At 39.4% G+C, this 23,249-nt stretch overlaps 1 protein-coding gene across 1 annotated transcript in view; it reads right to left on the bottom strand.

Annotated features, from left to right (window-relative positions):
- The window catches only part of NGLY1 (N-glycanase 1), a 63,826-nt gene that overhangs the window by 1,695 nt on the left and 38,882 nt on the right, over window positions 1-23,249 (bottom strand). Inside the window, exons 6-10 of the mRNA XM_045297685.1 lie at window positions 22,117-22,238; window positions 19,964-20,109; window positions 17,449-17,559; window positions 12,685-12,849; window positions 8,541-8,726 (exon numbers count right to left, since the gene is read on the bottom strand). Coding sequence (XP_045153620.1) covers window positions 8,541-8,726; window positions 12,685-12,849; window positions 17,449-17,559; window positions 19,964-20,109; window positions 22,117-22,238 — 730 coding nt within the window. The remainder of the gene's footprint in view (window positions 1-8,540; window positions 8,727-12,684; window positions 12,850-17,448; window positions 17,560-19,963; window positions 20,110-22,116; window positions 22,239-23,249) is intronic.

Raw genomic sequence — 23,249 nt, 5'->3', positions numbered from 1 at the left:
CCCCCCCTGTTCTACCCACACTCTTTGAGACGCTGACAGGAAAACGGATGCCTACAGCTCTGGTCTTCCCCAAAGAAACCCGACTTGTGAAGGTCTGACCCTGTACCCATTATCCCTGATGTGCAAATTCCCACAATCAACCACAACGGCCGATGTATTTCTCGGAAATAAGCCTTGACCACACCCTTCTCATCTGTACTCAGCTTACTGACTATAGTCATGACTTCACACTCCCTCATCTTTTGGCAATTACGTAGCATCTCCCAATTCTAATCCTCTCGACCAATTAATGTTTTTTTAAAAAAAACAACCACAGCTCATTCACATCATCTACCTGATTTGGAAATTACAGCTATGTATCTGGCTCTTGCATTAAGTCCATACTCTTGGCCTTAACTATTTTTGATTTCAGGGGTACTTGCCCGACATAATATGACCTAATCAAAATCTTTCTGGAGGAAAAGGTTTTAGATTCATATTTATCAATATATGCATCGACATAGATAAACATCTATTCTGTTAGAAATATTATTTAGCTCAAGAGCAAAGAGCTGGAGTACCACAAAAAATACATCTGTCGTGGAAATGCTCTACTGCATGTACTACTCTATCCTTGCCTCACATCAGGGAAAGAATCAATTGCTGTGAGCATTCCAACAATTTTTGCAGTCTACTAGTAAATCTTTAGAATCAAGGGCTTAAAGATTATTTAATAACAGTCACTCTTTAAGGAAACAAACTTGAACGCCTTACAGGAGGCATGTCTAGGTGACCATTACTGTTCTGACAAACTTAGGTATACATGACTGTCAATTGCTCCACTCAAGTTCAGGGCACCCCAATACAAAAGCCCCAATGTTCACGTGTTCCCATTACCTGCTTGCCTTCTAAGTAATCTGTTTGGGGGCCCTGGGGCCTCAGAAGAACACCAGTTCCCAGGGAGGGGTTAGTTTCATCTAAACTAAGGGATCATCCAAAATATACTCGCGTCTTCACAGGAGTGGCTAGAAAAGGGGCTATTTGGGAAAGATGACTCAAAAGAGGTAAGAGGAAGAAAGCTAGCGGGGAGGAACTAAGACTACGGAGAGAGTAATCTTAACAAAGAAATGGAGACATTCAAACTCATGTCTCAATACACACTTCCATGTCACAGATACTTGCAGATATCATTAGTTGCAAATGTCCCTACAAAGTATGAGTTTAAAATATGAAACGCTAAAGTCAGGCAAAAGTCAGACTGGTAACTTACTCTAAGAATTACCTTAAGTACGTGTGGGTTTAGTCAGAACTGTTCTTTAAACTGTTAACAGAAGGTTTACAATTGCTGTTGAATAGGACTGAGAGAATTGTCTTAAAATAAAATTTCCCATCCGAAAGTGTCAGTTTTTAAGACCCTAAAAAGGCCTGATGGGACTCATTATTGACTCTTTAGATGCTTAAACAAACCTACCAACATTCTATAATCAAACAAAAGGCTTGTTGCACTCAAGAAACGGATATAAAACATACTGTGAAAAATCCACGACATCTTTCTCACATGATCAATTCTACTTGTAGCATTTCAAATGACTCAAAGAATCAGTTAGTGGTGATAGGGAGTTATCAAAAGTATGTTTACTTAGTTTGGTTATTTGAAATGTACCAAAAATAAATGGGCTTATTACTTAAAATCCCAAGAGTGGTCCTCTCTCTATAGAATACCAACAAAACCAGCAATTATAATATAACTGGGAGGAAAAAAAATCCTAAGTTTTCACATATTCAATTGCTGTGTCCACAGGGAAGGAGGTTGTACTTGTTGACTGCTCATTTAAACAGAAACAAAACAAAATTAAAAACTCCTAAATTCCTAATAACCAATGGAAAAGTTTTTGCCTGTTGGCTTTTTAAATTCAGAAGCTTAATTTACTGTGTACAGTTTTACATGCTTCATTTTTGCAAAATGGTATTGTTACTCTGCCTATGTAGGGGCGGTAGCAAAATTTAAAAATCATGCTGCTTTTCTCCTACCCACTGAGTTGTATACACACCCCCGCTCCCTGGCCTGTCTTCTCGTTAGCAGCTATAAGCACATACAAATACAGATAGCCGAGCTGGATCCCAAACCATGGGTGGGAACAAAATTGTTGTGCCTATGGCTTTAGGTCTAAGTGATGCATTTCACAATGGATACAAGTAAAGCTTGCTTGCCCTTTGGTTTATGGCGGTACCCACACTGCTTTTAGGATTGAGGACAATTTATATGTCAGCGTCTTTATGTACTGCACAATCTGCAGAAGATCTTTGCTTAAAGATGTTCTGAGTACTACATACCAGGCTGGTCTGCCCGCTGCTATAGTCTCCTGGTGACTTGGCTTCCGCGGCCCTGTTTGAAGTTGTTCTTTAGTAGCCTCTTAAAACTATTCTGCTTAGGATGCTAAGATGAAATCTAATTAGGTTCCCCCTACGGCAGGGCCCCCACAGTCAGTCTCTCCAACAGATAACCAGCAAAGCAGTTGTAAGTCAGAGTTTCAATTTAGTAAGGTAAACTGGCCTTGCTCATATATCTTATGTTTGCCTATTTCATCATGGAAATTAAACCAGAGTCCATTGCCAGTTCCCACTGTATTTAAACCTCTTTATGCTTAACTTCTGATTTTTTCCATTAGCAGCTTCCAGAAATACCTATCTGGAATACTAGCGTGATCACGTCCCTCCCCTGCCTAAGCCCCGTCCCATGGTTTCCTGCTACATAAAGGGCAAAACACAAACACCTCTCTCTGCAAGACAGTCAAGAGTCTCTGGGGCTGGACACCTGTCTACCTCTCTACACTTCTTTCTGGTTATCTTCCCTCTATTCCTGACTACTTGTTTCCCCAGAATCCACCAGATGGTTCCCACCTCTGTGCTTTTGTGCAGACTATTTCTCATGCTCCAGAACACTCTCTCTCTTCTGTCTGTCCCCACACTGACAAATGCCCTTCTCCCACCTCTTCCCAAACCCCACCAGATATCACTTCTGACTCAGGGAGGGTGAGTGGCTTCTTCGTCTATCCTTTCTTACCCAGTATCACATTGTACTACACAGTGCTCACTCCATGAACTAGTCAGGCCACACATCTTTCTCCTACACCAGGTTCACCTCTGAATGACAATGCACATTTGCTGAAGGTCTAAGTGGAAGAATGACTGACATAATGCCATGCCCCCAAATGTTTCTGGTGACAAAGAAGTGATAAAACTACTCAAAAATGAAGTGACAAAGAGCTGTGAAATTTATACTAATAAACATTCATTCAGTCTTTATTTTTTTCTTCAAAAATTCAGTAATCAATGCTGACTCTCTAGTGGGAGAGAATAATTTAGTGTCACAATGATTAGTTGTATACATATGTCATGAAGGAGAGGGCCACAGTGCAATGTTTACAATGAAAAAAATGTTTAGTGGGAGTGTAGGGTGTGAGGCTTTTTCCCAGTGGTGAGGATGAGGATGGGGCCACCAGCGCATCCAGCAGGCAGGGGGAAGGGGCACTGCCAAGTAGAGCAGTGAGGAGGGAGCACGGTGCAAGAGGAGTAGGTGCGGGAAAGGACCAGGCTTGGCTCCAGGGGGCTGGAGTTACTTCTTACCATTGTAACCCAGAGCTAAGGGGCTTTTTTCCTTTTTGCCCCTTGGCTACCCTGTTTCCAAAAAAAAGTTTCAAAACCTTTTCTAGCTACACTTTCAAAAAAAAGTTTCAAGACTTTTTGTGGCTATACTGTTTCAAAAAAATGTGGCTACACTATCTCTGAAAGAGCCAGAGAGCAGCAGGGAGACCAGTTAGGAGCCATTTGCAGTCCTTTTCTCAGTGTGCTTGTTATCACATGCCTCTCAATGATGTGGTCTGGAGGGTTACGATCTTCAAACGAAACCACCCAAACCTAAGCACTCAGCCTTGATGAAACAGTGTAGCTGCTAAGTAGGAAAAGGCAGTCACAGGATTTCCAAGAGTCCTTGGGTGGTGCAAATGGCTGCGTGCATGGCTATCAACCTAAAGGTTGGTGGTTGGAGCCCACCCAGAGGTGGCTCAGACAAAAGGCCTAAGGATCTGCTTCTGCAAGGTCACAACCTTCAGAAGACCCTGAGCAGTTCAACTCTACACACACGTTGACTTGCCGTGAGTTGGGATTAACTTGATGATGACTAACAACAAAATTCAGTCCATCTAGCTGTGAGCCGAGAAGGATCTGGTCTAAACCTCTGGGAGCAGGCTGCCGGAGGGAGATGTGCCAGGACACCACACTGAGGGCGACTTCAGAAAGGATCAGCCGAGCACTAGTCTTCATCAACCCAATGGGGCTAGAAGATCTCTAATTGGGGGTATGCTAGGGCAGAACCCGAAATACTGATTTCAGTGAAAAATCACACGTTTGAGTGACATGATACTAAATATTAAAGCTGACAAAAGGATTAATTTAATTTCATAAAACCATTCAAGCATGAACTTTTATTGAGCATAAGCCTGTGTATTACTTAGTGGACTCGTATCTCATTTACATGATTTATGTTTCTTACAATAGCCCCTCTGGCTATATCGTTCTAATCAGAGATCTCCGAACATGCGTGCACTCTGTGCCATTGTTCCTGCTGTTCCCTCGCCTGACGAACACCTACTCATCCTTCCGCGTCCGGCTCAAATGTCGCCTGCTCTGCGGCGCCCTGCCCAACTCCCACAGCCATAGCTAATTACTCCCTCCTCAGTGTTTCCATAGCAATGTGTTGACATCCTTAAAACAGCACTCTGCATCGTGGTTACGACGGCTGTTTATGCTCCGGTTTCCTGCATGACTGCGAACGAACGCAGGAATTGTGACTTCTTCAACAGCTTGGTCCTTAGCTGAGATCAATGCCTAGCACAACAGGCACTTGAATGTTTGCCAACAAACAACTGAGTGGCCAAGATAAAGAAGGAGCTATGCCATAAAGTAGACCCTATTCTTTGCTCATTACCAACACATTACTTTCTCTTTAACCATGCTCGTTAGGGAGAAAGACAGGATTTCCCTTTAGTTCGGCAACTGCAAGGTCAGTAGTTTGAACCTACCAGTCACTTCCCAAGAGAAAGTTGAGGCTATTCTATTCTGGTAAAGAGCTAACAGTCTCGGAAACTCACAGGGGGAGTTCTACTCAGTCCTATAGGGTTGGTATATATGTATATACACATGTATATATATATATGTGGTTGGATTAGACTCATTGGCAGAGAGAGAGAGAGATTGATTGATTCTATCTTGGAGATAGTGGTAGAGCAGTGGACAAAGTGCTCGGCTGCTAATCAAAAGGCTGGCAGTCCAAACAACAGCCAGCAGCCTCCCCAGGAGAAAGATGTGGCCGTCTACTCCCATAGAGAGTACAGCCTGGGACATCCTACGGGACACTTCTACTCTGTCCCATATGGTCACTGTGAATCAGGATTGACTTGATGGTAGTAAATTTGGTTTTTATTCTTAATTTTAGCTGAGAAAATTTTCAGTGAAGCAGAGTTTTCCAGAAATTTATCCTCCCTTTAACTATAGAAAATCCATCATAGATACAGACACCTGCGATTGTTATAATCCTATATATTATTAGTTGAATAAAAAAGACTCCTACTTTGCTATTAAATAAATGTAACTTAAATATGATGCCGAGTGGCACTGTGGGCTGCTCGCAGCAAAACTGCCTGTTCAAACCCACCAGCTGCTCTGTACGAGGCTGTCTGCATCCATAAAAATGTAGTCTTGGAAATGCCTGGTAGCAGTTGTACTGTGCCCTAACCCATTTGGCAGGGGATCTATGATTTAAATAAGATATTTGCATGTTTAAGCATCAACATAACTTTGGAACTTATAACCAGGGGCTGGGAAAGCAAGGACCTTATCTTTGCATTTCTCTTGTACTCCAATTACTGCCCAGCATAGTGATAAGGAGCCCCGGTGGCTTAATGGTTATACACGGGGCTGCTAACCACAAGGGGAGCACATCGAGAGGACCAGAAGCTTTCTACTCCTGTAGAGTTATGGTCTTGGAAGCCCTTGGGGCAGTTCTACATTGTCCTACAGGGTCACTGTGAGTTGAACTCAGCTCAATGTCAGTGAATGAGTGAGAGTGATACAGTACAGACTTTTAAGCAGCAGCAGCTGTTAATCTGTAACTCTTTATAAAACACCTATCCAGGCTATTTTACACAGGAACTGTTTCCATTTCCCACACAAACATCTTGGCAAGTCACTCTCAAAAGAGCCTTAAAATTTAATACTCCCTATGAAAATCCACCACAGTACAACAAACTAACAAGTGGTGGAGACTGTAACCAAGTGTGGTGCAGAAATCAGATCCTGCCTGGCTATCAGCAAGAATAGCAGCCAGTATCTTAAACACTTGTCTTAAAACAAGCAACCATCTGAGTGAGGTGACAGCTAAGTCCACATGAAAGGACACATACCAGCCTGTGTGAACCAAGGATTATAAATAATAAAATCCAAGAACAGAGGAGGGGATGTTATTAGTGCTTAACTTCTCACCCCCCAGTTTGCAGAAGGCTATGGATGGCAGTGAAAGCCCAACATTCATTGGGCTGTATGGATCATAACAAACTTTGCATAGCCTTGAGACGCATGGGAATCCCAGAACATTTAATTGTGCTGATGTGGAACCTGTACATGGATCAAGAGGCAATTGTGCAAACAGAACAAGGGAATAATGCATTGCTTAAAAGCAGAAAAGGTTGCATCCTCTCACCAAAATTATTCAATCTGTATGCTGAATGAATCATCAGAGAAGCTGGATTTTATGAAGAATGCAGCATCAGGATTGGAGAAAGGCTCATTAACAACCTGTGATATGCAGGTAACACCTTGCTTGCTGAAAGTGAGGGGCACTTGAAGCACTTGCTGATGAAGATAGGATTGCCGCCTTCAGCATGGATTACAAGTCAATGTAAAGAAGACCCAAATCCTCACAACTGGATCAACAGTTAACATCATGGTAAATGGAGAAAAGACTGAAGTAGTCAAGGATTTTTTTTTTGGTCTTGCTTGGATCCCCAATCAGCGCTCATGGAAGCAGCAGTCAAGAGATTGAATGGTGTCTTGCATTGGGTAAATCTGCTGCACAAGCACATCATGTTTGGTGGAGGGGCAGCAAAAAAAGCGCAAGACCCTCAGCAAGATGTACTGAGCCATGACTAAACCATCGAACGCAAACATAAGAACAACTATGAGGAGGTGAAGCACCAGGCAGTGTTTCGTCCTGTTGTACGCAGGGTCGCTCTGAGTTGGAACCAACAGCAACAAGAACACCCATCAGTCATGTGGTCACATCTATTAAGGGCATCTGAACAGCTGTGAGTTTATCTGGGGGTATGTTTAAGGGGTAGGACAGTTAAAAGTACAGTCCTTTACATGTGACAGTCCTTTACCACCAAGTGACAGACAGCGACGTGCAATTTAAAATTCAGTTGTTAGCTGCATTCACAGCAACCCCCTGCCCAAGGGACTCTTTGTCAGGCCATGCACTCTTCACGACCACCTGCGTGCCCAAGTCCCTTGTGGAAGTCACGGTGTCCTTGGAGTACGTTCCAACTTAGGCGGTTCATCTGCCAGTACTATCCAAGACAATACTGTTGGGATTCAAGGGGTTTCCATTGGCTAATTTTTAGCAGTCGCTCACCAGGCCTTTCTTCCTAGTCAGTCTTATTCTGGACGTTCCATTGAAATTTGTCAATTATGGGTGATCCTGCTGGTAACTCACTCGGTTGCTAACTATAAGGCTGGAAGCTTGAGCCTACTCAGAGGCATTTCAGAAGAAAAGCCTGGCAATATAGTAAAAACAAAACAAACAAACAAAAAACCCAGCCAAGTGAAAACCCTAGAGACATAGTCCCATCCTGACATACATGTGCTCGCCAAAACTTGGTATTAACTTGATGGCACCCAATCACCTTGGCCCTAGCCCCAATTTATTTACTTTTAAGATACAGAGAAGAGGTAATAGATAATGCTGCTCAACGAATCACATCCTTATGAAATGAAATCTAGCTACAAGGTTGGCCTCTTGGGACTATGATATGCCTTCAAAAAACCCAAATTCATTGCCACCTAATTAATTCCAATACATAGTGACCCTGTGGGGTGCAATTGCCCTGTGTGTTTCTGAAACTAACTCTTTAAAGGGGGTGGGATGCCTTGTCTTTCTCTCTCATTATATGCCCTCCTAGCATACATTAAGTAGGTAATTGGTACATGTCTCTGAAAGAAGTAAACAACAATATAACTACACTTTATATATCCATATAAGAATTGGATTGGTCATACACTTGATTATTTTCTCCCAATTTTTTTGATAGTTCCTTCATAGAAATGCAGTAATTTCTAGTGGACCTTTGGTTACATGTTGGGAGAACGATTTTCTTTTATAGGTAAAAGACTGCAAAAACTAATTTTGATCTATCAGTTTTTGCCTTAGGTTCCACTGAAAAACCATGCCAGTCTCTAGCTACTTAAACAATGACAAAGGCTTTAAACATATCTTCATGCAAAGTTACCATGTGCCAGTCCGTTTCCACTTTTCTGAAGATGGATTCCATTCTCCACACACCATTCTCCCATCCAGAAATGGTCTCGTTGTTATTTGAAACTCGGACATAGTGATCTTTCGCAACATTATAACAAAGGTGAAGCTGCCTGGAAATCTTCTCATCTTCAGAAGGAATGAACAAGGTTTCTTGTGTCTTTAAAAGAAAACAGAACCAGGCTCTCAACGTAATGGATATAGAACAAAGAAACATAAAAAACTGGTATATAACATATTGAAGGAATTAAATGGCAAGACGCTTTACATATTCATGTAAGAAAATAGCCACATGGATGGGTCACTGGATTATATCCCCCTCAATTCTTGGATGGAAACGGACTCCTCTTTAAATAGAGTATGGCTAAGGAAGGCACAGATTCACACCAAAAAGAAAAATTAGTGCCATTGAAAAATTCTGAAAAATGCTGAATGGCAGTGGCCATTACTAGAGACAAAACAGGAAACATAAACTCTAGCTCTGATTTAATTTTTTTGTGTGATTTTGTGTTTAACTTTCATCCACGTGTCTCATTTCCATCTCCATCACCATCTCTCTTACTGAGACTATTAAAACAGTATCCTCAACTTGACTCCCAGTCTTTCAACTTTTTCTTACCTCTTCTATTTATACTCCACATGGTAATGAAAATGATTTTTAAAATGTAAAGCTAACTACTCTCCCATATAACATACACTACAAACTTCCCACTGTACTTAAACTCTAAACTCTTTACCAAGGTTAACAAGGCCCTGCATGACTGGTCCTCTGCCCATGCCCCCAAGCCGGCTCCTCTTGCTCTTCCCTCTGGGCTCTAAGCTCCTCCCACAGTCTAATTCCTCAAATTGGTCCAGCTCTTTCCTGCCTTGATACAGGGTGTTTGGTCTGGTACCCTGCTCTTTCCACTCTTCATATACGGGGTCCAAAAATTCATGGAAACAAGGAATTAAAAGATAAAAATAATTTTTACATGAACTTTTGACACCCCCTTGTTTGTATGATTCTTTCTTATGCTTCAAGTCTCAACCTAAAGCCAATCATAGTAGTCTTTCCTGATTTTATGCTAAGCTAGAATACAAGGGAAATAATTTTATACCTGTGTCAAATTGCTAGAAAAGCTCATGCTTTATCCTAAAATTCCAGACAAGTATTAACCTCCTCTCTGAAATATCTGAATGACTCTAAGGTTTGAAAAAGGTGCTGTACGTAGCCTGTGTCTTTGCGTGCCATTCACATAATTAACATCCCTCCGTTTGGGGGCACAGGCAGAGCAGGCTGCTGTCAGATGCTTGCTCTAGACCCAGATTGCTCTGCATCATCATTTCAGGATAGGTTATTCTATGTTGGGAGGGACTTCTCCCTACATTCTTCCAGAAGATGCCAACATAGCCACCTCCACCACCTCTCCAGTTGTGACAACTGAAACGCAATGGCAAATAGCTTCTAGGAAGCAAAATCATCCACCATTAGGGCCAACTGCTCTAAACAACGTCAACATCTTGCTGAAAGTAATCAGGATTGTTGGCAATACTTTTCTTGGGGATGGGGGTAGTTTATATAAAACAATATAAAAATTAAAAATGCACAAAATCAATAAACAGTACATATAAAAAATCCTTACGGAGAAATGCTTACGTATACTACTATCAAAAATTCTAGCTAGTGCCATTAAATAAATGTATGGATAATACGGTCATTTCTTAGTAGAAAGTGACTTTTGATGCCTAACAAATACAGTATAAAACAACGCTTATTTTTAGAAATGATTTTAACAATTATGAATCAGCATATTAAGCATTGTAACATGCATATGAGAACACTTCACAATTCTTTTCTTTTCTTCCTTCTGCAAAGATATTTCTGAGTGCTGACAGAAACCAAATGGAAATAAAAGTCAAAAATAGCACTATCTACTTTACAAAAGATGAACTAATTACCAAAGGGCAAAGCCCAAAAGAGTATGCTACTGAAAACAGGGTGTATGCAATCGAACAAAGCCAACTGAAGTACAGTCATATTTTACAAAATGTTTTCAATCTAAGATTAATTTTTTTCTTTCTGGGATGGTGCTATCAATAATGCTTTCTTTTTAGAACTGGCTGCAAGGTGCAGGTCCACAATTTTTATGATGGGTATTTTCCAACAGTATTCTTTTCTAAAGGGTAACAGGGTTGCTCTTTTAATTCATGGCCTTCCTATGTTCCCCCAGTAACTGAGAAATTCTGAACATTCAATGAGCAAGAATCTGCATATATGACCCAATTTGTATTTTTAAAGTTTAATTAACTTATATGTCAGAGGAAGCAAACCCATCCAAAGAAAAAGAATTGAAGACCTAAATAATATCCATTCCTTAAACTCAAAGCAGCTGTGAATTAAATTAGCTCTTTTTAACTGGCTTCATTTAGATTTACACTTGTTAACTCCGCACTGCATCAGCAGCGATTTGAATTATTTGTTGAATTTAGAGTTTCTAATTCTATGGCTGAGCCGACACTTTCTAATGCCTTTTATAGATGATGGAAAAATTTTAAAGCACACACAAAATGTACTGGGGATAATTCGTCTCTTTTGAACATAAGCAAAGAAGTGCAACAATGGCAAATTTAGAAAATGTAGATATAAATGAAAATTAGTTTGGAGTTCTTTGGTATTAAAACTGTAATGGGTTATTTTCCTTTTAAGCGTTTTCCTTATATATTTCCCTAGATATCTAATATTAAATGCTTTCCAGTGAGTCAACTTTAAGCTCACTAAAGGAAAGGGATAGTGTGCTGTACTGTATTAATATCCACTGCAGAGCCGAGCACAATGCTTTTCAGTTAACCCATAACTACAGGACTTAACCATAGAAATTAGATTGTTCATTATTTAATATTGGGGGATTAATCAAATGATAATAACTTAAAATGAGTTTGACAATATAATAGCAATCACACCAACAATGATTTCAGATGTATGCAAGTATATATCACAAAACATATACTCTCATTAACTTATCTACATTTTATTTTTTCCTCAGTGAGCTCTTTTATGTAAACTGAAAATTCCATCTTAAAAGACCTGAACAGGAGATTCTTAAAAGAGGAAGGATATCCAAATGTTTAAAGGACAGGTATTCAACTTCATTAGTCATCAGTATAATGAAAATGAAAACACAAGGGGGTTATCAAAAGGTTAATGGAAAAGTTCCATTATCTTTTAATTCTGTTTTTCCAGATACTTTTTGAAGCTCCTCATATATGATTATACACACACGCACAGATGCACACAGCCCACCAGAATTGCTAAGTCACAGATGTGAAAGACTCTCAGAGATTCTTGGTAAGAGTTCACATTAGCACCCACTGATGGGAAACTGTTTGGCAGGATCTACTAAAGCAATTTCACTCAAAAGAAATGCAGACATGTATCGCTGAAAACATGTATATGGATATTTGCAACAGCACAATTTGTAGGAGTGAAATACTAGCAGCAACCCAGATGTCCACCAATATAAATCAACTATATTAGTGATTTAAGTGTTACCTATTATAGTATAGACCCAAGCCAAAGAATACTATACAGCATGAGAATAAACATATCCTAAACAAAATGTATGAACCCCACAAACTTTACACTGAACAGAAGAAACCATACACATACAGAGTATGTTTGGTTCCAATTATACAAATCAAAATGGCAGGTGATTCAATTCTAATCTAGAAGCCAGGTCGATGGTTACTCTTCGGGACAGAAACCAGTGACTCCAAGAGAGAAAACCGAGTGAGGGTCTACTGGACTTTCTCAGGTTGTCGTTCTTATTTCGGGTGGTGGTTACACAGGTGCTCAATTTGTGAAAATTCATGAAGCTGTAATTTATGAATTATACATATTTTATAATACTTCAGTTAAACTTACATGGCTCTAAATATTTACATAAGGTGAAAAATAGAAAAAGTCTTAAAATGCTTTGCTACCTCATGTATGCAATTACACTATATCAGTCAATTATTAGTTCTTGAAAGTTTCATATTTTTTAATAGTTGCACTACAGAGTTAGGGCATGAAGGCCAGTGTACTTTTCTGTCATCACACAGGAAAAGACAGAGAAGAGCAGGATATAAGAAGTAATTACCTCTAGACCCAGTTCACCGCGGGCTACCCGCCAAGCCACAGACCCGGAGGTTCTCCCGCCTAGTTCTCCAGGCTTCGGGGTTTTGGGAGATATAAACTCAACCAGCTCCACGATTATCCTTTGGAGAAGTTCTTTTCTTCGGCTTTCTGACAAGGACTGCTGTCTCTGTGATTCATTTAAAAAAAAATAAGTTAACAGTGGGAGAAAGTTGCAACCTATCTCTAAGCAAGAATATACTTAAAAGGTTTGCATTTTAAGAGGATGTTGAAAGAAGTAACCAATTTTATTTTCATACATATTTTATTTGGTAAACAAAAAGGGCATGGTGGAAGGCTTAAAATAAATTCACACAATTTATTACTAAACACTCGTTCCCATGTCTCCGTGGCCTTTCTGAGCGAGTTTGCTTCATTCGTTTGCTGAAACATTTCAGCTCTTGTCCTGTCAGTCCCTAGAGTCTTACTTTTGACTAAGGCCTTCAGTGCAGCTTGCTCACATGGTGTCTCTCGAAACAGCTAAACGCTGACTAGCTCTCAGTTCTTTCCATTTCCTTTTCTCTCCCACAGCTTCACCGGCACTCAAGGCACACATCACACAATTCAGCAGCTCGATCAAGCCAAGAAGAGTTGAAAATCACTACCACCATCAACTTTAGAACATGTCCCCCCACCCCCATGGTGAAGTCACTTTTAAAATGAGTTGTGGAATCACCATCAGTTCTAGTGAGTGCTCCCTCCCCCTCCCACATACGCTGTTTGCTCAGCCTCCCTATCTCCCACCTTCCACCTCTACCTCCCCACAAACCCTCGCATCAGCTCTTATCTCTTCATCTTTACTCCTCTGTGCTTCACAAACTGGCAAACCCAACAGAAACAATAAAAAACAGAAAAAATTAAGTGGTAAGGATAAAAAATAATAATACAGAGATTAAAAATACAAATAGTGAGCAAGAAAGAAAAGACCACCATGACTATTTACAAGGCCAGGGAAGAAATTTTTGTCACGAACAAGCAAAAAAGACTTGTACCTAGAAGAATTTCAGGTTGGGTCAAGAGGTAGTCCACTGACTAAATATCAAGTTCAATCCAGTATACTCATGATTACAATGATCTCTATCTGACAGTAGAACTTTTTGAGACCCTTGTCTGTGGCTTGTGGGGATCTGTCAACGGTTTAATAAGGCCAGGTACTCTGCAGATGGGTTTTGGGCTCCCACTGTCCTCCATACCTTCTACAAATTGGGTGTTCCCAATTTAAACTCTGATAATTTTCCCTTTGTCATATTTGAATTTTGTTACTGATGTCTTTGGATCACACGGGCTGGTCTGCTTCTTCCACATGGGCTTAGTTGACTCCTTGCTTAGATAGTTGCTTGTTTGAATACAAACCTTTAAGACCCCAGACATTATTTCCGATTGGTAGCTGGGCACCATCAGCTTTCTTCACCACATTTTGCTGTCGCACGCTTATCTTCAGTGATCATTTCATGAAAGTGAGTATTGAGCAGGGCCAGGAGATTAGAACTAACTGTTCCTGGACTGGGGCTACAGTTAAGTGGGGGCCTAGAATCCATCTGCTTGTTCCTGATAGACTTGCCTTAGGTTTACTTTGGTGGTTGTATTATGACATATTCAAAACCCCATAAGACCAACTACCCCAAACAGCAACCACCAAACTAGCAGAAAACATGAGACAAACAAACAAATTCAAACAAGCAAACTAACAGCAGGGAAACAAAAACCCCACTGGAACAGAAAAGCAAACCACTATCAATCATCTCCCTGGGCTATAAGGTGATTGCACTTGCAACATCATCAGTTTTTCCACTGACACATCACCCTGGACACTGTAGATATGAAGAGTCTATGCAAGCACAGTTACACTGGGAGTTGTAAGTCATGAGTTGTTGGTCCACACAGTTCGATCTCCCACTCGATTGAGCTGTTTATATTTCCATTTTCTTTTGATGCTTCCTATATCATTCAATATTTGTTTATCGAATCCTTCAATATTGCAAATCAAGACTTTAATTTTTTTTTTAAGTTTAAGATATATTGAGTGAAAAAATAAGCTATATTGAGCATGTTCTTCTTTTTTGGTTTTCTAACTCTAGGCCTTTGCGTATTTCTTTACTACTTTGTCTTCCCCAGCTACCCTCTGAAAATCTCTGTTCAGTTCTTTCACACCACCATGTCTCCCATCTGCTTTAGTTTTTGTGATTAAGAGCAAGTTTTAAACTCTTTTGACATCCATTTTGATCTTTGCTGTCTTTTTAATGACCTTTTCCTTCTTCATATCCTTGAGCAGATTGGGAATTCCAGAACACTAAACTGTGCTAATGGGAACCTGCACGTGGAGCAAGAGGTTGTTGTGCAAATAGAACAAGGAATATTGCCTGGCTTAAACACAAGAAGGGTGCACGTCAGAGCTGTAGCCTCTCACCAGACTTATTCAATCTGTATGTTGAGCAAATAGAGAAGCTACATTATAAGAACATGGCACCAGGATTAGAGGAAGCCTTATTAACCACCTGTGATATTCAGATGACACAACCTTGTTTGATAAAGTGAAGAAGACTTGAAACATTTGCTGATGAAGACTAAGGATTGTAGCTTTCAGGATGGATTATAACTTGAATGTAAAGAAAAATGAACATCATCACATCTAGATGAGTAGGTAACATCACAATAAACAGAGAAAAGTTTGAAGTCATCAAGGATTTTGTCTTGCTTGGATCCACAATCAATGCTCATGGAAGCAGTAGTCAAGATAACAAACGATGTATTACATGGGGTAAATCTGCTGCACAAGACCACTTTCAAGTGTTGAAAAGCAAAGATATTATTTTGAGGACTAAGGTGTACTTGATCCAAGCCAGGGCATTTTGGATTGCCTCATAAGCATGTGGAATAAGAAAGACTGAAGAATCAAATTACCTTTGAATCTTTTGACTTTGAATTACAGTGCTGGCAGAGAATACTGAAGGTACCATGAACTTCCAAAAGACCAAACGAATCTCTCTTGGAAGAAGTACAGCCAGAATACTCCTTGGAAGTACAGATGGTAGGACTTCACCTCACATACTGTGGACATATTATCAGGAGGGACGACTCCCTGGAAAGGGACACCATGCTTGCTAAAGTAGAGGGGCAGCAAGAAAAAGGGAGTCTCATGACAAGGTAGGCTGACACAGTGGCTACCACCATGGGCTTGAACATAACAATCCATGAAGATGGTGCGGGACCGAGCAGTGTGCAATGCTGTTGTTCACAGGATTGTGACGAGTCGCACCTGACAACAACAATGCCAGTGACAACATGGCCTCTACTCTCCTAGACTTGAAATGGCAATAGCAACGTCTGTTTCTGGCTTTAATGGACTAGCTGTTTTGCACCACTGCCCTGTTGAGAGAATCTACAAAGGCTGAGGAAACACAAACCCAGACATATATCTACAAAAGCTGCTTGAACTCAACAGAAAACTGTTCAGGTAGCCAGAACTCATGAAGCCAACATCCCAAGAGAAGAGATTGCGAAGGTGAGACATACCTACTGTGTGTGTCTCCTTTCTCTTTCACGTATTTGCCAATTTGTAAGTGGCAAGGAGAGAAGCCCTAGTGGTACTGTGGTTAACACTTTAAGATGCAGTAGTTCAATTCCCCCAGCTGCTTCACTGGACAAAGGGGAGGCTCTCTACGACCGTGAAGAGTTCCGGTCCTGGAAAGCACAGGGGTGAATGGACTCTTCTATCGGGGTACAGTGAGTCAGAACGGGCTTGATGGCAAGTGGATGGTAGAGTGCGCGTCGGAGGATAGAAGCTGGAGTTTAGAGCTTGCAAAGGCAAAGGGGCCTGGTCAAGATTCCAGGCTTCTCTGCTTCGAATCTCTGCAAGGCTACACTTAAAAAGACAGGCAAATCCAAAACATATTGAAACCTCACCTAGAATAAACTCAGTCACCGTAAGATGATCTGCCCTTTCAAATTGTCTGTCAGAAGCAAAACTCGTTACTTTTTCCTCAATTATGGGGTAAACTCGTGGATGTAATAAAAACAATTTAAGTATATAAATTTAATATAAGACAAAAAAACATTACCCTTTCACCTTTGACAATAAGTTCACCTAGTTCCTATTCTCAGAAATAGCCAATCTTGACCATTTCCTGGGCTGAGTTTCAGAAATACCACAAATGGATAAGCATACTAGATTATAGTGTGTTACTATAATCAAGAAACTACTTTGATAAATAAAATAGCATTTTTAGACATGTATTACATATACTGAAATTTCTTTCATTAAACTTTTGAGAAAAGACAGGCCAATTACCCCAAAGTAATATAAATAAAATGCAGGATGTTACTTAAAATGAGTCCTCAGATTTGCAAAGATTAAAAAGACATTTCACTCACTCACACACTCACTTTCACTGCCACCAAGAGGATGCTGACTCACAGTGACCTTGTAGGGCAGGAGAAACTGCGCCCACAGGTTTGCAGAGTGTAACTCTTTAGAGTAGGAAGCCCAGTTCTTCTGAGGAGCCCCGGTGGTTTTGAATTACCGGCCTTTGTAGTCAGCAGCCCGAAGCATAAACACTCTGCTACCTGCTACCCAGGCTCCCAGAAAGACATTTGGAAGTATATTCAAGTATTTTTATTATAAAAGAATAACATTACTTTTAAGAATTTCAGTGAGTTAAACATTTGGTTGTTCTTAATTATATTGAAAACTTCAAATATCCTCTTTAAATGACAAATACTAATTACATACCTGCTTATTCAGCCTATTAATTGTTTCTCGAAGTAATTCTTCTTTAACCTCAGTTCTTCTAGAGATTACCTCTTCATGTTTACAAGAGTATCGCCAAGTGACATCAACCACCTCAAGACAAATCGCAGGATGTATTTAACAAGATTACTACTACCAATTTTTTTCTACATAATTAAGATTTCCTAGAATAAATACAACTCTTAAATGCAAATTTTAAAATATTGGCCCCTACCCAAAGTTCTCAAACCTGCAGAAGAAATGAAAGAGATTATCTTTATTCATTTTCTTACAGGGATACATCCAAGAAAAAAATGAACAAAAAGATAAAAAAATTCAGAACATAAACTTTTTCATTTTATCTATAAAATTGATTTCATAAAATTAAAAAAGGACTTCCATCATTTTTATTGCATTAAATGTATATTATAAAACAAAAGTACAAAGACAATTCTTTGGAAAATGGACAATTTTTAAAACAGATGCTGCTAGAATAAATTGGGTGTTCATATGAAAAAAAAATGAACTATAATCCACATCTTGCACCATAAAAATTTAAAATGCAAATGGATCACAGGTTTAAATATAAAACTAAAATTATAAAACTTTTAGAAGAAAACACATGGGAAAACATTTCTGACTTTAAACTCTGCAAAGATGTATTAGATGTGACACAAATAAGCACAATTTGTATAAGAAAAAAATGGGTACATTGGGCTTTATCAGAATTTAAACCTTCTCTTTAAAAGCTATTGTCAAGAGAATGAAAAGACAGCCACAGAGAGGGAGACAATCTTTTCACAGCATGTGCCTGATAAAGGACTTTTATCCAGAATAGGTAAAGCACTCTCAAAATTCAAGAATAAGGAAGTAAACAACAAAAACAGTAAGAAAACTGCCTCATTGGACATCCCCTTAGAGAAGGTTCGAGGGGAGGAGACGAGCCAGACAGGGTGTGGTATAGCACTGCCGAAACATACAACTTTCCTCTAGTTCTTTAATGCTGCCTCACCCCCACTACCTTGACCCCAACTCTACCTTACAAATCTGGCTAGACCAGAGCATGTCCACAGGTACCAAGAAGAGCTGTAAACACAAGGAATCCAGGACAGATGAACCCCCTCAGGACCAATATTGAGAGTAGCCATACCAAGAGGGTAAGGGGAAGGTGGGGGGAGAATGGGGGAACCAATCACAATGATCTACATATAACCTCCTCCCAGGGGGATGGACAACAGGAAGGTGGGTGAAGGGAGGCATCAGTCAGTGTAAGGCATGACAAAATAACAATAATTTATAAATTATCAAGGGTTCATGAGGAAGGGAGGGTGGGGAGGGGGAAAAATGAGAAACTGATACCAAGAGCTCAAGTAGAAAGAAAATATTTTGAAAATGATGATGGCAACAAATGTACAAATGTGCTTGACACAATGTATGTATGTATGGATTGTGATAAGGGTTGTACGAGCGCCCAATAAAATGATTTTAAAAATAAACAAATACATATAATAAAAAGTATATATATATCACACACACAAATGGCAAAGAGTACATATTACAAGTACATAAAAAGATATTCAATATTTCTTATTAAGAAATGCAAATGAAAACCACAGTAACATATCACAGCATATCTACTAGAATGGCTAAAATTTTAAAAATATGAACTTACTAAGTGTTAGTGAGGCTATAGAGAAAGTAGGAAATGTTACACATTGCTGGTAAAAAAAGTAAAAGTATACAATAGTTTCTGGAAAAGTTTCACAGTTCTTAAAAAGTTAAATAGACACCAACCATGTGACCTAGTCACTCTGGTCCTAGGAATTCACCCAAGAGGAAAAAGGTGTGTGCCCATATAAAGACTTGCCCATGAATGTTCATAGCAGCTACATTACTTAAATGCCGGCTTTCAACAGGTAAATGGATTAATCAACTGTGGTATACCCACACAGTGGAATATTACTCAAAAAACAACAGGAAAGGGAATATACTATTGATGCATGCAAGCACATGGCTAAATCTCAAAATAATTATGCTCAGTGAAAGACACCCAAACCTGCCTCCATCAAAGATTATATATTCTATGACCCAATTTACATAAAACTTTATAGAGACCCACCCCAATTAACCTACAGTGATAGAAAGAATTTCAGTGGTTACGTGGGGAAGGGCAATGAAGAGGGATGAGACAGAAACACGCAGAAATTTCAGAAGATAATGGATATATGCTCACTATCTTGATTGTAGGGCTAATTTCATAGGTATACACAAATGTCAAAACTCACTGAATTGTATACTTTAAATACAAAGGAGTTGTTACCATATATATTCGAGTATAAGCTGAGCATCAGCCGAGGCACCTAATCTTACCACAAAAACTGCATTGAAAAGTGGGCTGAAAAACTTGGCTTATACACGAGTATATACGGTATATGTCGAGTATATTTTCACAAAGACGTCTTTAAAAAATAAACGATATATTTTATCACTGGGAACATTGTTTTCCTCTATGGCCTACCTCATCTTTGGAGAATGCTATCACATAGGAGATCTTCTTGCCCCACCCGATTTCATAAAGGAGGGGCTTGTCACAGACATCCTCACACGCATCGCAGTGCAGCCACCGCTGCTGGGAAGGAGAGTAGACTTCTGTCCAGACATGGTCTATTCACGGGAGACACACAAAAGCAACGGAACAAACCAGAAGGCTAAGTTTACAAAACCAGAATGATTTACAGTGATGCTACATAGACTGCTAAGGTCAGAGGCACATAATAACATCATTTCTAAAATGCTACATTTTAGTTAATAAGACTAAACATTTTGTGGTAGACAAGAGTCTAGAACACTTGTATACTAAAATGATTACTTCTTTGAAATTCTTGAAAATAATATACCAGTCTCATTTTTCCAAGTATTTTTTAATGCAATCAATTTAAGGCTTAATTTAAAATAAAATGCATTATAACTTCAAAGGCACACATCAAACAACATCTTAGTTTGCCAATGTGGAGGAGGTTGATGGCACTTCTGAAAGTATTTAAAAAGATATAGCATCTGGGGTCTTAAAGGCTTGAAGGTAAACAAGAGGCCATCTAGCTGGGAAGCAACAAAGTCCACATGGAAGAAGCACACCAGCCTGTGTGATCACGAGGAGTCCATAGGATCAGGTACAGGCATCAGAAGCCCCAAAGCAAACACTCATATTGATGCAACGATGGTGAGAGGGCAGAATGAAGACCCAAAGCGCATCTGTAGAAAATCAGACATTCCCTCACAGAAGGTTCACAGAGAAGGGACAAGCCAGCCAGGGTGCAAAAACAGCACCGATGAAACATACAACTTTTCTCTATTTCTTTAATGCTTCCCTCCCCACCCCACACTATCATGCCCCCAGTTCTAGCTTACAAATCCAGCTAGACCAGAGCATGTACACTGGTACAGATCAGAGCTCTAGACATGGAATCCAGGACAGATAAACCCCTCAGGAACAGTAATGGGAGTAGCGATACCATGAGGGTAGGGGAAGGAGGGTGGAGAAAGGGGAACCTGATTGGAATGATTGATGTATAACCCCCCCACACACCCAGGGTGATGAACAACGGAAACATGGGTGAAGGGAGATAGTGGACAGAATCAGATATGAAAATAATAAGAATTTACAATTTATCATTGGTTCATGAGGGTGGGAGGTTGGGGGGGCGGATTGAGTTGATTCTAGGGACTCAAGTAGAAAGAAAATGTTTTGAAAAGGATGATGGCAACATATGTACAGATGTGCTTGACACAATGGATGGATGGATTGTTATAAGAGCTGTAAGAGTCCCCAATAAAATGATTAAATAAAAAACAAACAGAGAACAAAAAGACTCAGAATCAGCAGAAGGTCCAACAGAAGAGCTCTGGCTATTTAATGTTTAAAAAAATTTTTTTTAACTAAAAGAACATTAACTATAAAGTGCTAATTCTGTGTCTTAAAACAAAACAAAACAAAATAATAAACACAAGTAAAACTCAAAGAAGAGGAAAAGAACGTTTTAAAACATACAGATAACACAGGCTAAAAAAACCAACCCAAACACACTGCCATACAGTCATTTCGGACGGTCAGTGACCCGATAGGATAGGGCAGAACTGCCCCTGTGAGCTTCTGAGACTAGACCTTTCTCATTTTTCTCCCATGGAGAAGCTGGCAGTTTTGAACTGCTGATCTTGCAGGTAGCAGCCCAGTGCATAACCACTAAGCCGTCAGAGCTCCTAAATAGGTAACAGAAGTCAGCTCTAAATAAGGACAACAGAAACTTCACCTGGCCTTTACTACATTATTTGTATAGAGCAATATTAAATTTACTAAATCATTTATATTAATTTCTACTTTAATAACTTCTATAACTCATTATTATACATGTTCTTATTCACATAGTAATGATATTACCACCAATGCCATGGCAAACTGTTAATAGAACAATGTTTATATGCAAAGTACCTAGCTAAAGGGTGGGTGGGAAATCTTGTGATTCCTACAAAAATACCCTGTGAGGCTGATATTGTGGTTGTACTGCAGAATGCAAACAGAAGCTCCATATGGCAAGGCTAAAATGTAACAGGCAGAAGACAATGGCAACTTTGTGCAAAACCCTTTCTAAGCTCCTCTCCGCTCAGACCACATACCTGTGTAATCCCAAACATAGCGAGCTTCAAACCCTAAAGCTCGGCAGCACAGTGTAAAACAATTGGCCCACTCGCCACACCGTCCACATCTTGTTTCCAAAAGTTTCTCAGGGTTATTATACCTGGTTTGAAAAAGAGAGGCTGGACTCATTATCAAAACCAAGAACATAAAAATATGTATCATCTTTACACGTTAACAAGTAATGACATTTCTTAATTTCTTATTCATTCAATAAATATTGATGAAAGAGCCTAGGATATATAAGGAAATGCAGAATGTTGGGTGAAAAAAAAAAAAAGGTAAAATTAGATAGTGGTCCTTCCTTTGAAGGTTTATAATCCTAAGAAAGAAAAGCCATCCAATAGGTCAGATTTCCTGTATGGGGCACTGGCTGGGAAGGCAGGACTTGCATTTGAACTGGGACCTTGAAGAACACGTTGGATTCAGACAAGCAGAGACTTGTCTAGGAGTCCGGCTGCAAGCATTAGAACTGTTCTAGAAAGTGCATGATGAGCTTATTGCATTTAAAATTAAACAAGTTTCACAAATCACTCCACATAGATTTTAGCTGAATTTAAAAACTCAATGATAGTCATTCCTTCTAATGATCATTTTAATTGAAGTTTGATTCTTCTTAACTACTTAAAGTTACCTGCTAACTTGAGAGCTGTTTTTTGAAATACATTTGTAGCATTACTTAAATTTTAATCCAATTACAATTTTTACCAATTTTAGCTGGCTATTGGACATTAGGTTCTATCATATCTTCTGAGTATCTAGGGCTGCTGTTAGCGGCAGAACTGAATCTCCTTAAATTCAGGCATTTCAAAAAGTCAGCATCCTTTCTTGCCTGATTATATATAAACAAACTTTACAAATATTCCCAATGTAAGAAAATCAAATAATAAGTAAGTAAATTCAAGATTAAGTTCATTGAAAAAGTCAAATTTCTTGCTTTAAAATATAGGGATGGGGGAGGGCATTTTGGAGATTAGCATTTGGAGATGAGGATTAACTACAGGATTGGTGAAGGAACCACTTAATTCAAATATTTTTGTCTTTAAAACTAACGACCATGCTATACTATTTTTATAGCATTTTAATACACACCTTTGGTGTGTATTTTGAGTAT

The sequence above is a fragment of the Echinops telfairi genome, unplaced genomic scaffold (assembly GCF_000313985.2).
Source record: "Echinops telfairi isolate 266 unplaced genomic scaffold, ASM31398v2 ScPeMD7_7420;HRSCAF=8458, whole genome shotgun sequence".
In the NCBI taxonomy this organism is placed as follows: Eukaryota; Metazoa; Chordata; class Mammalia; order Afrosoricida; family Tenrecidae; genus Echinops; species Echinops telfairi.
This window is presented reverse-complemented; position numbering and strand designations above follow the sequence as displayed.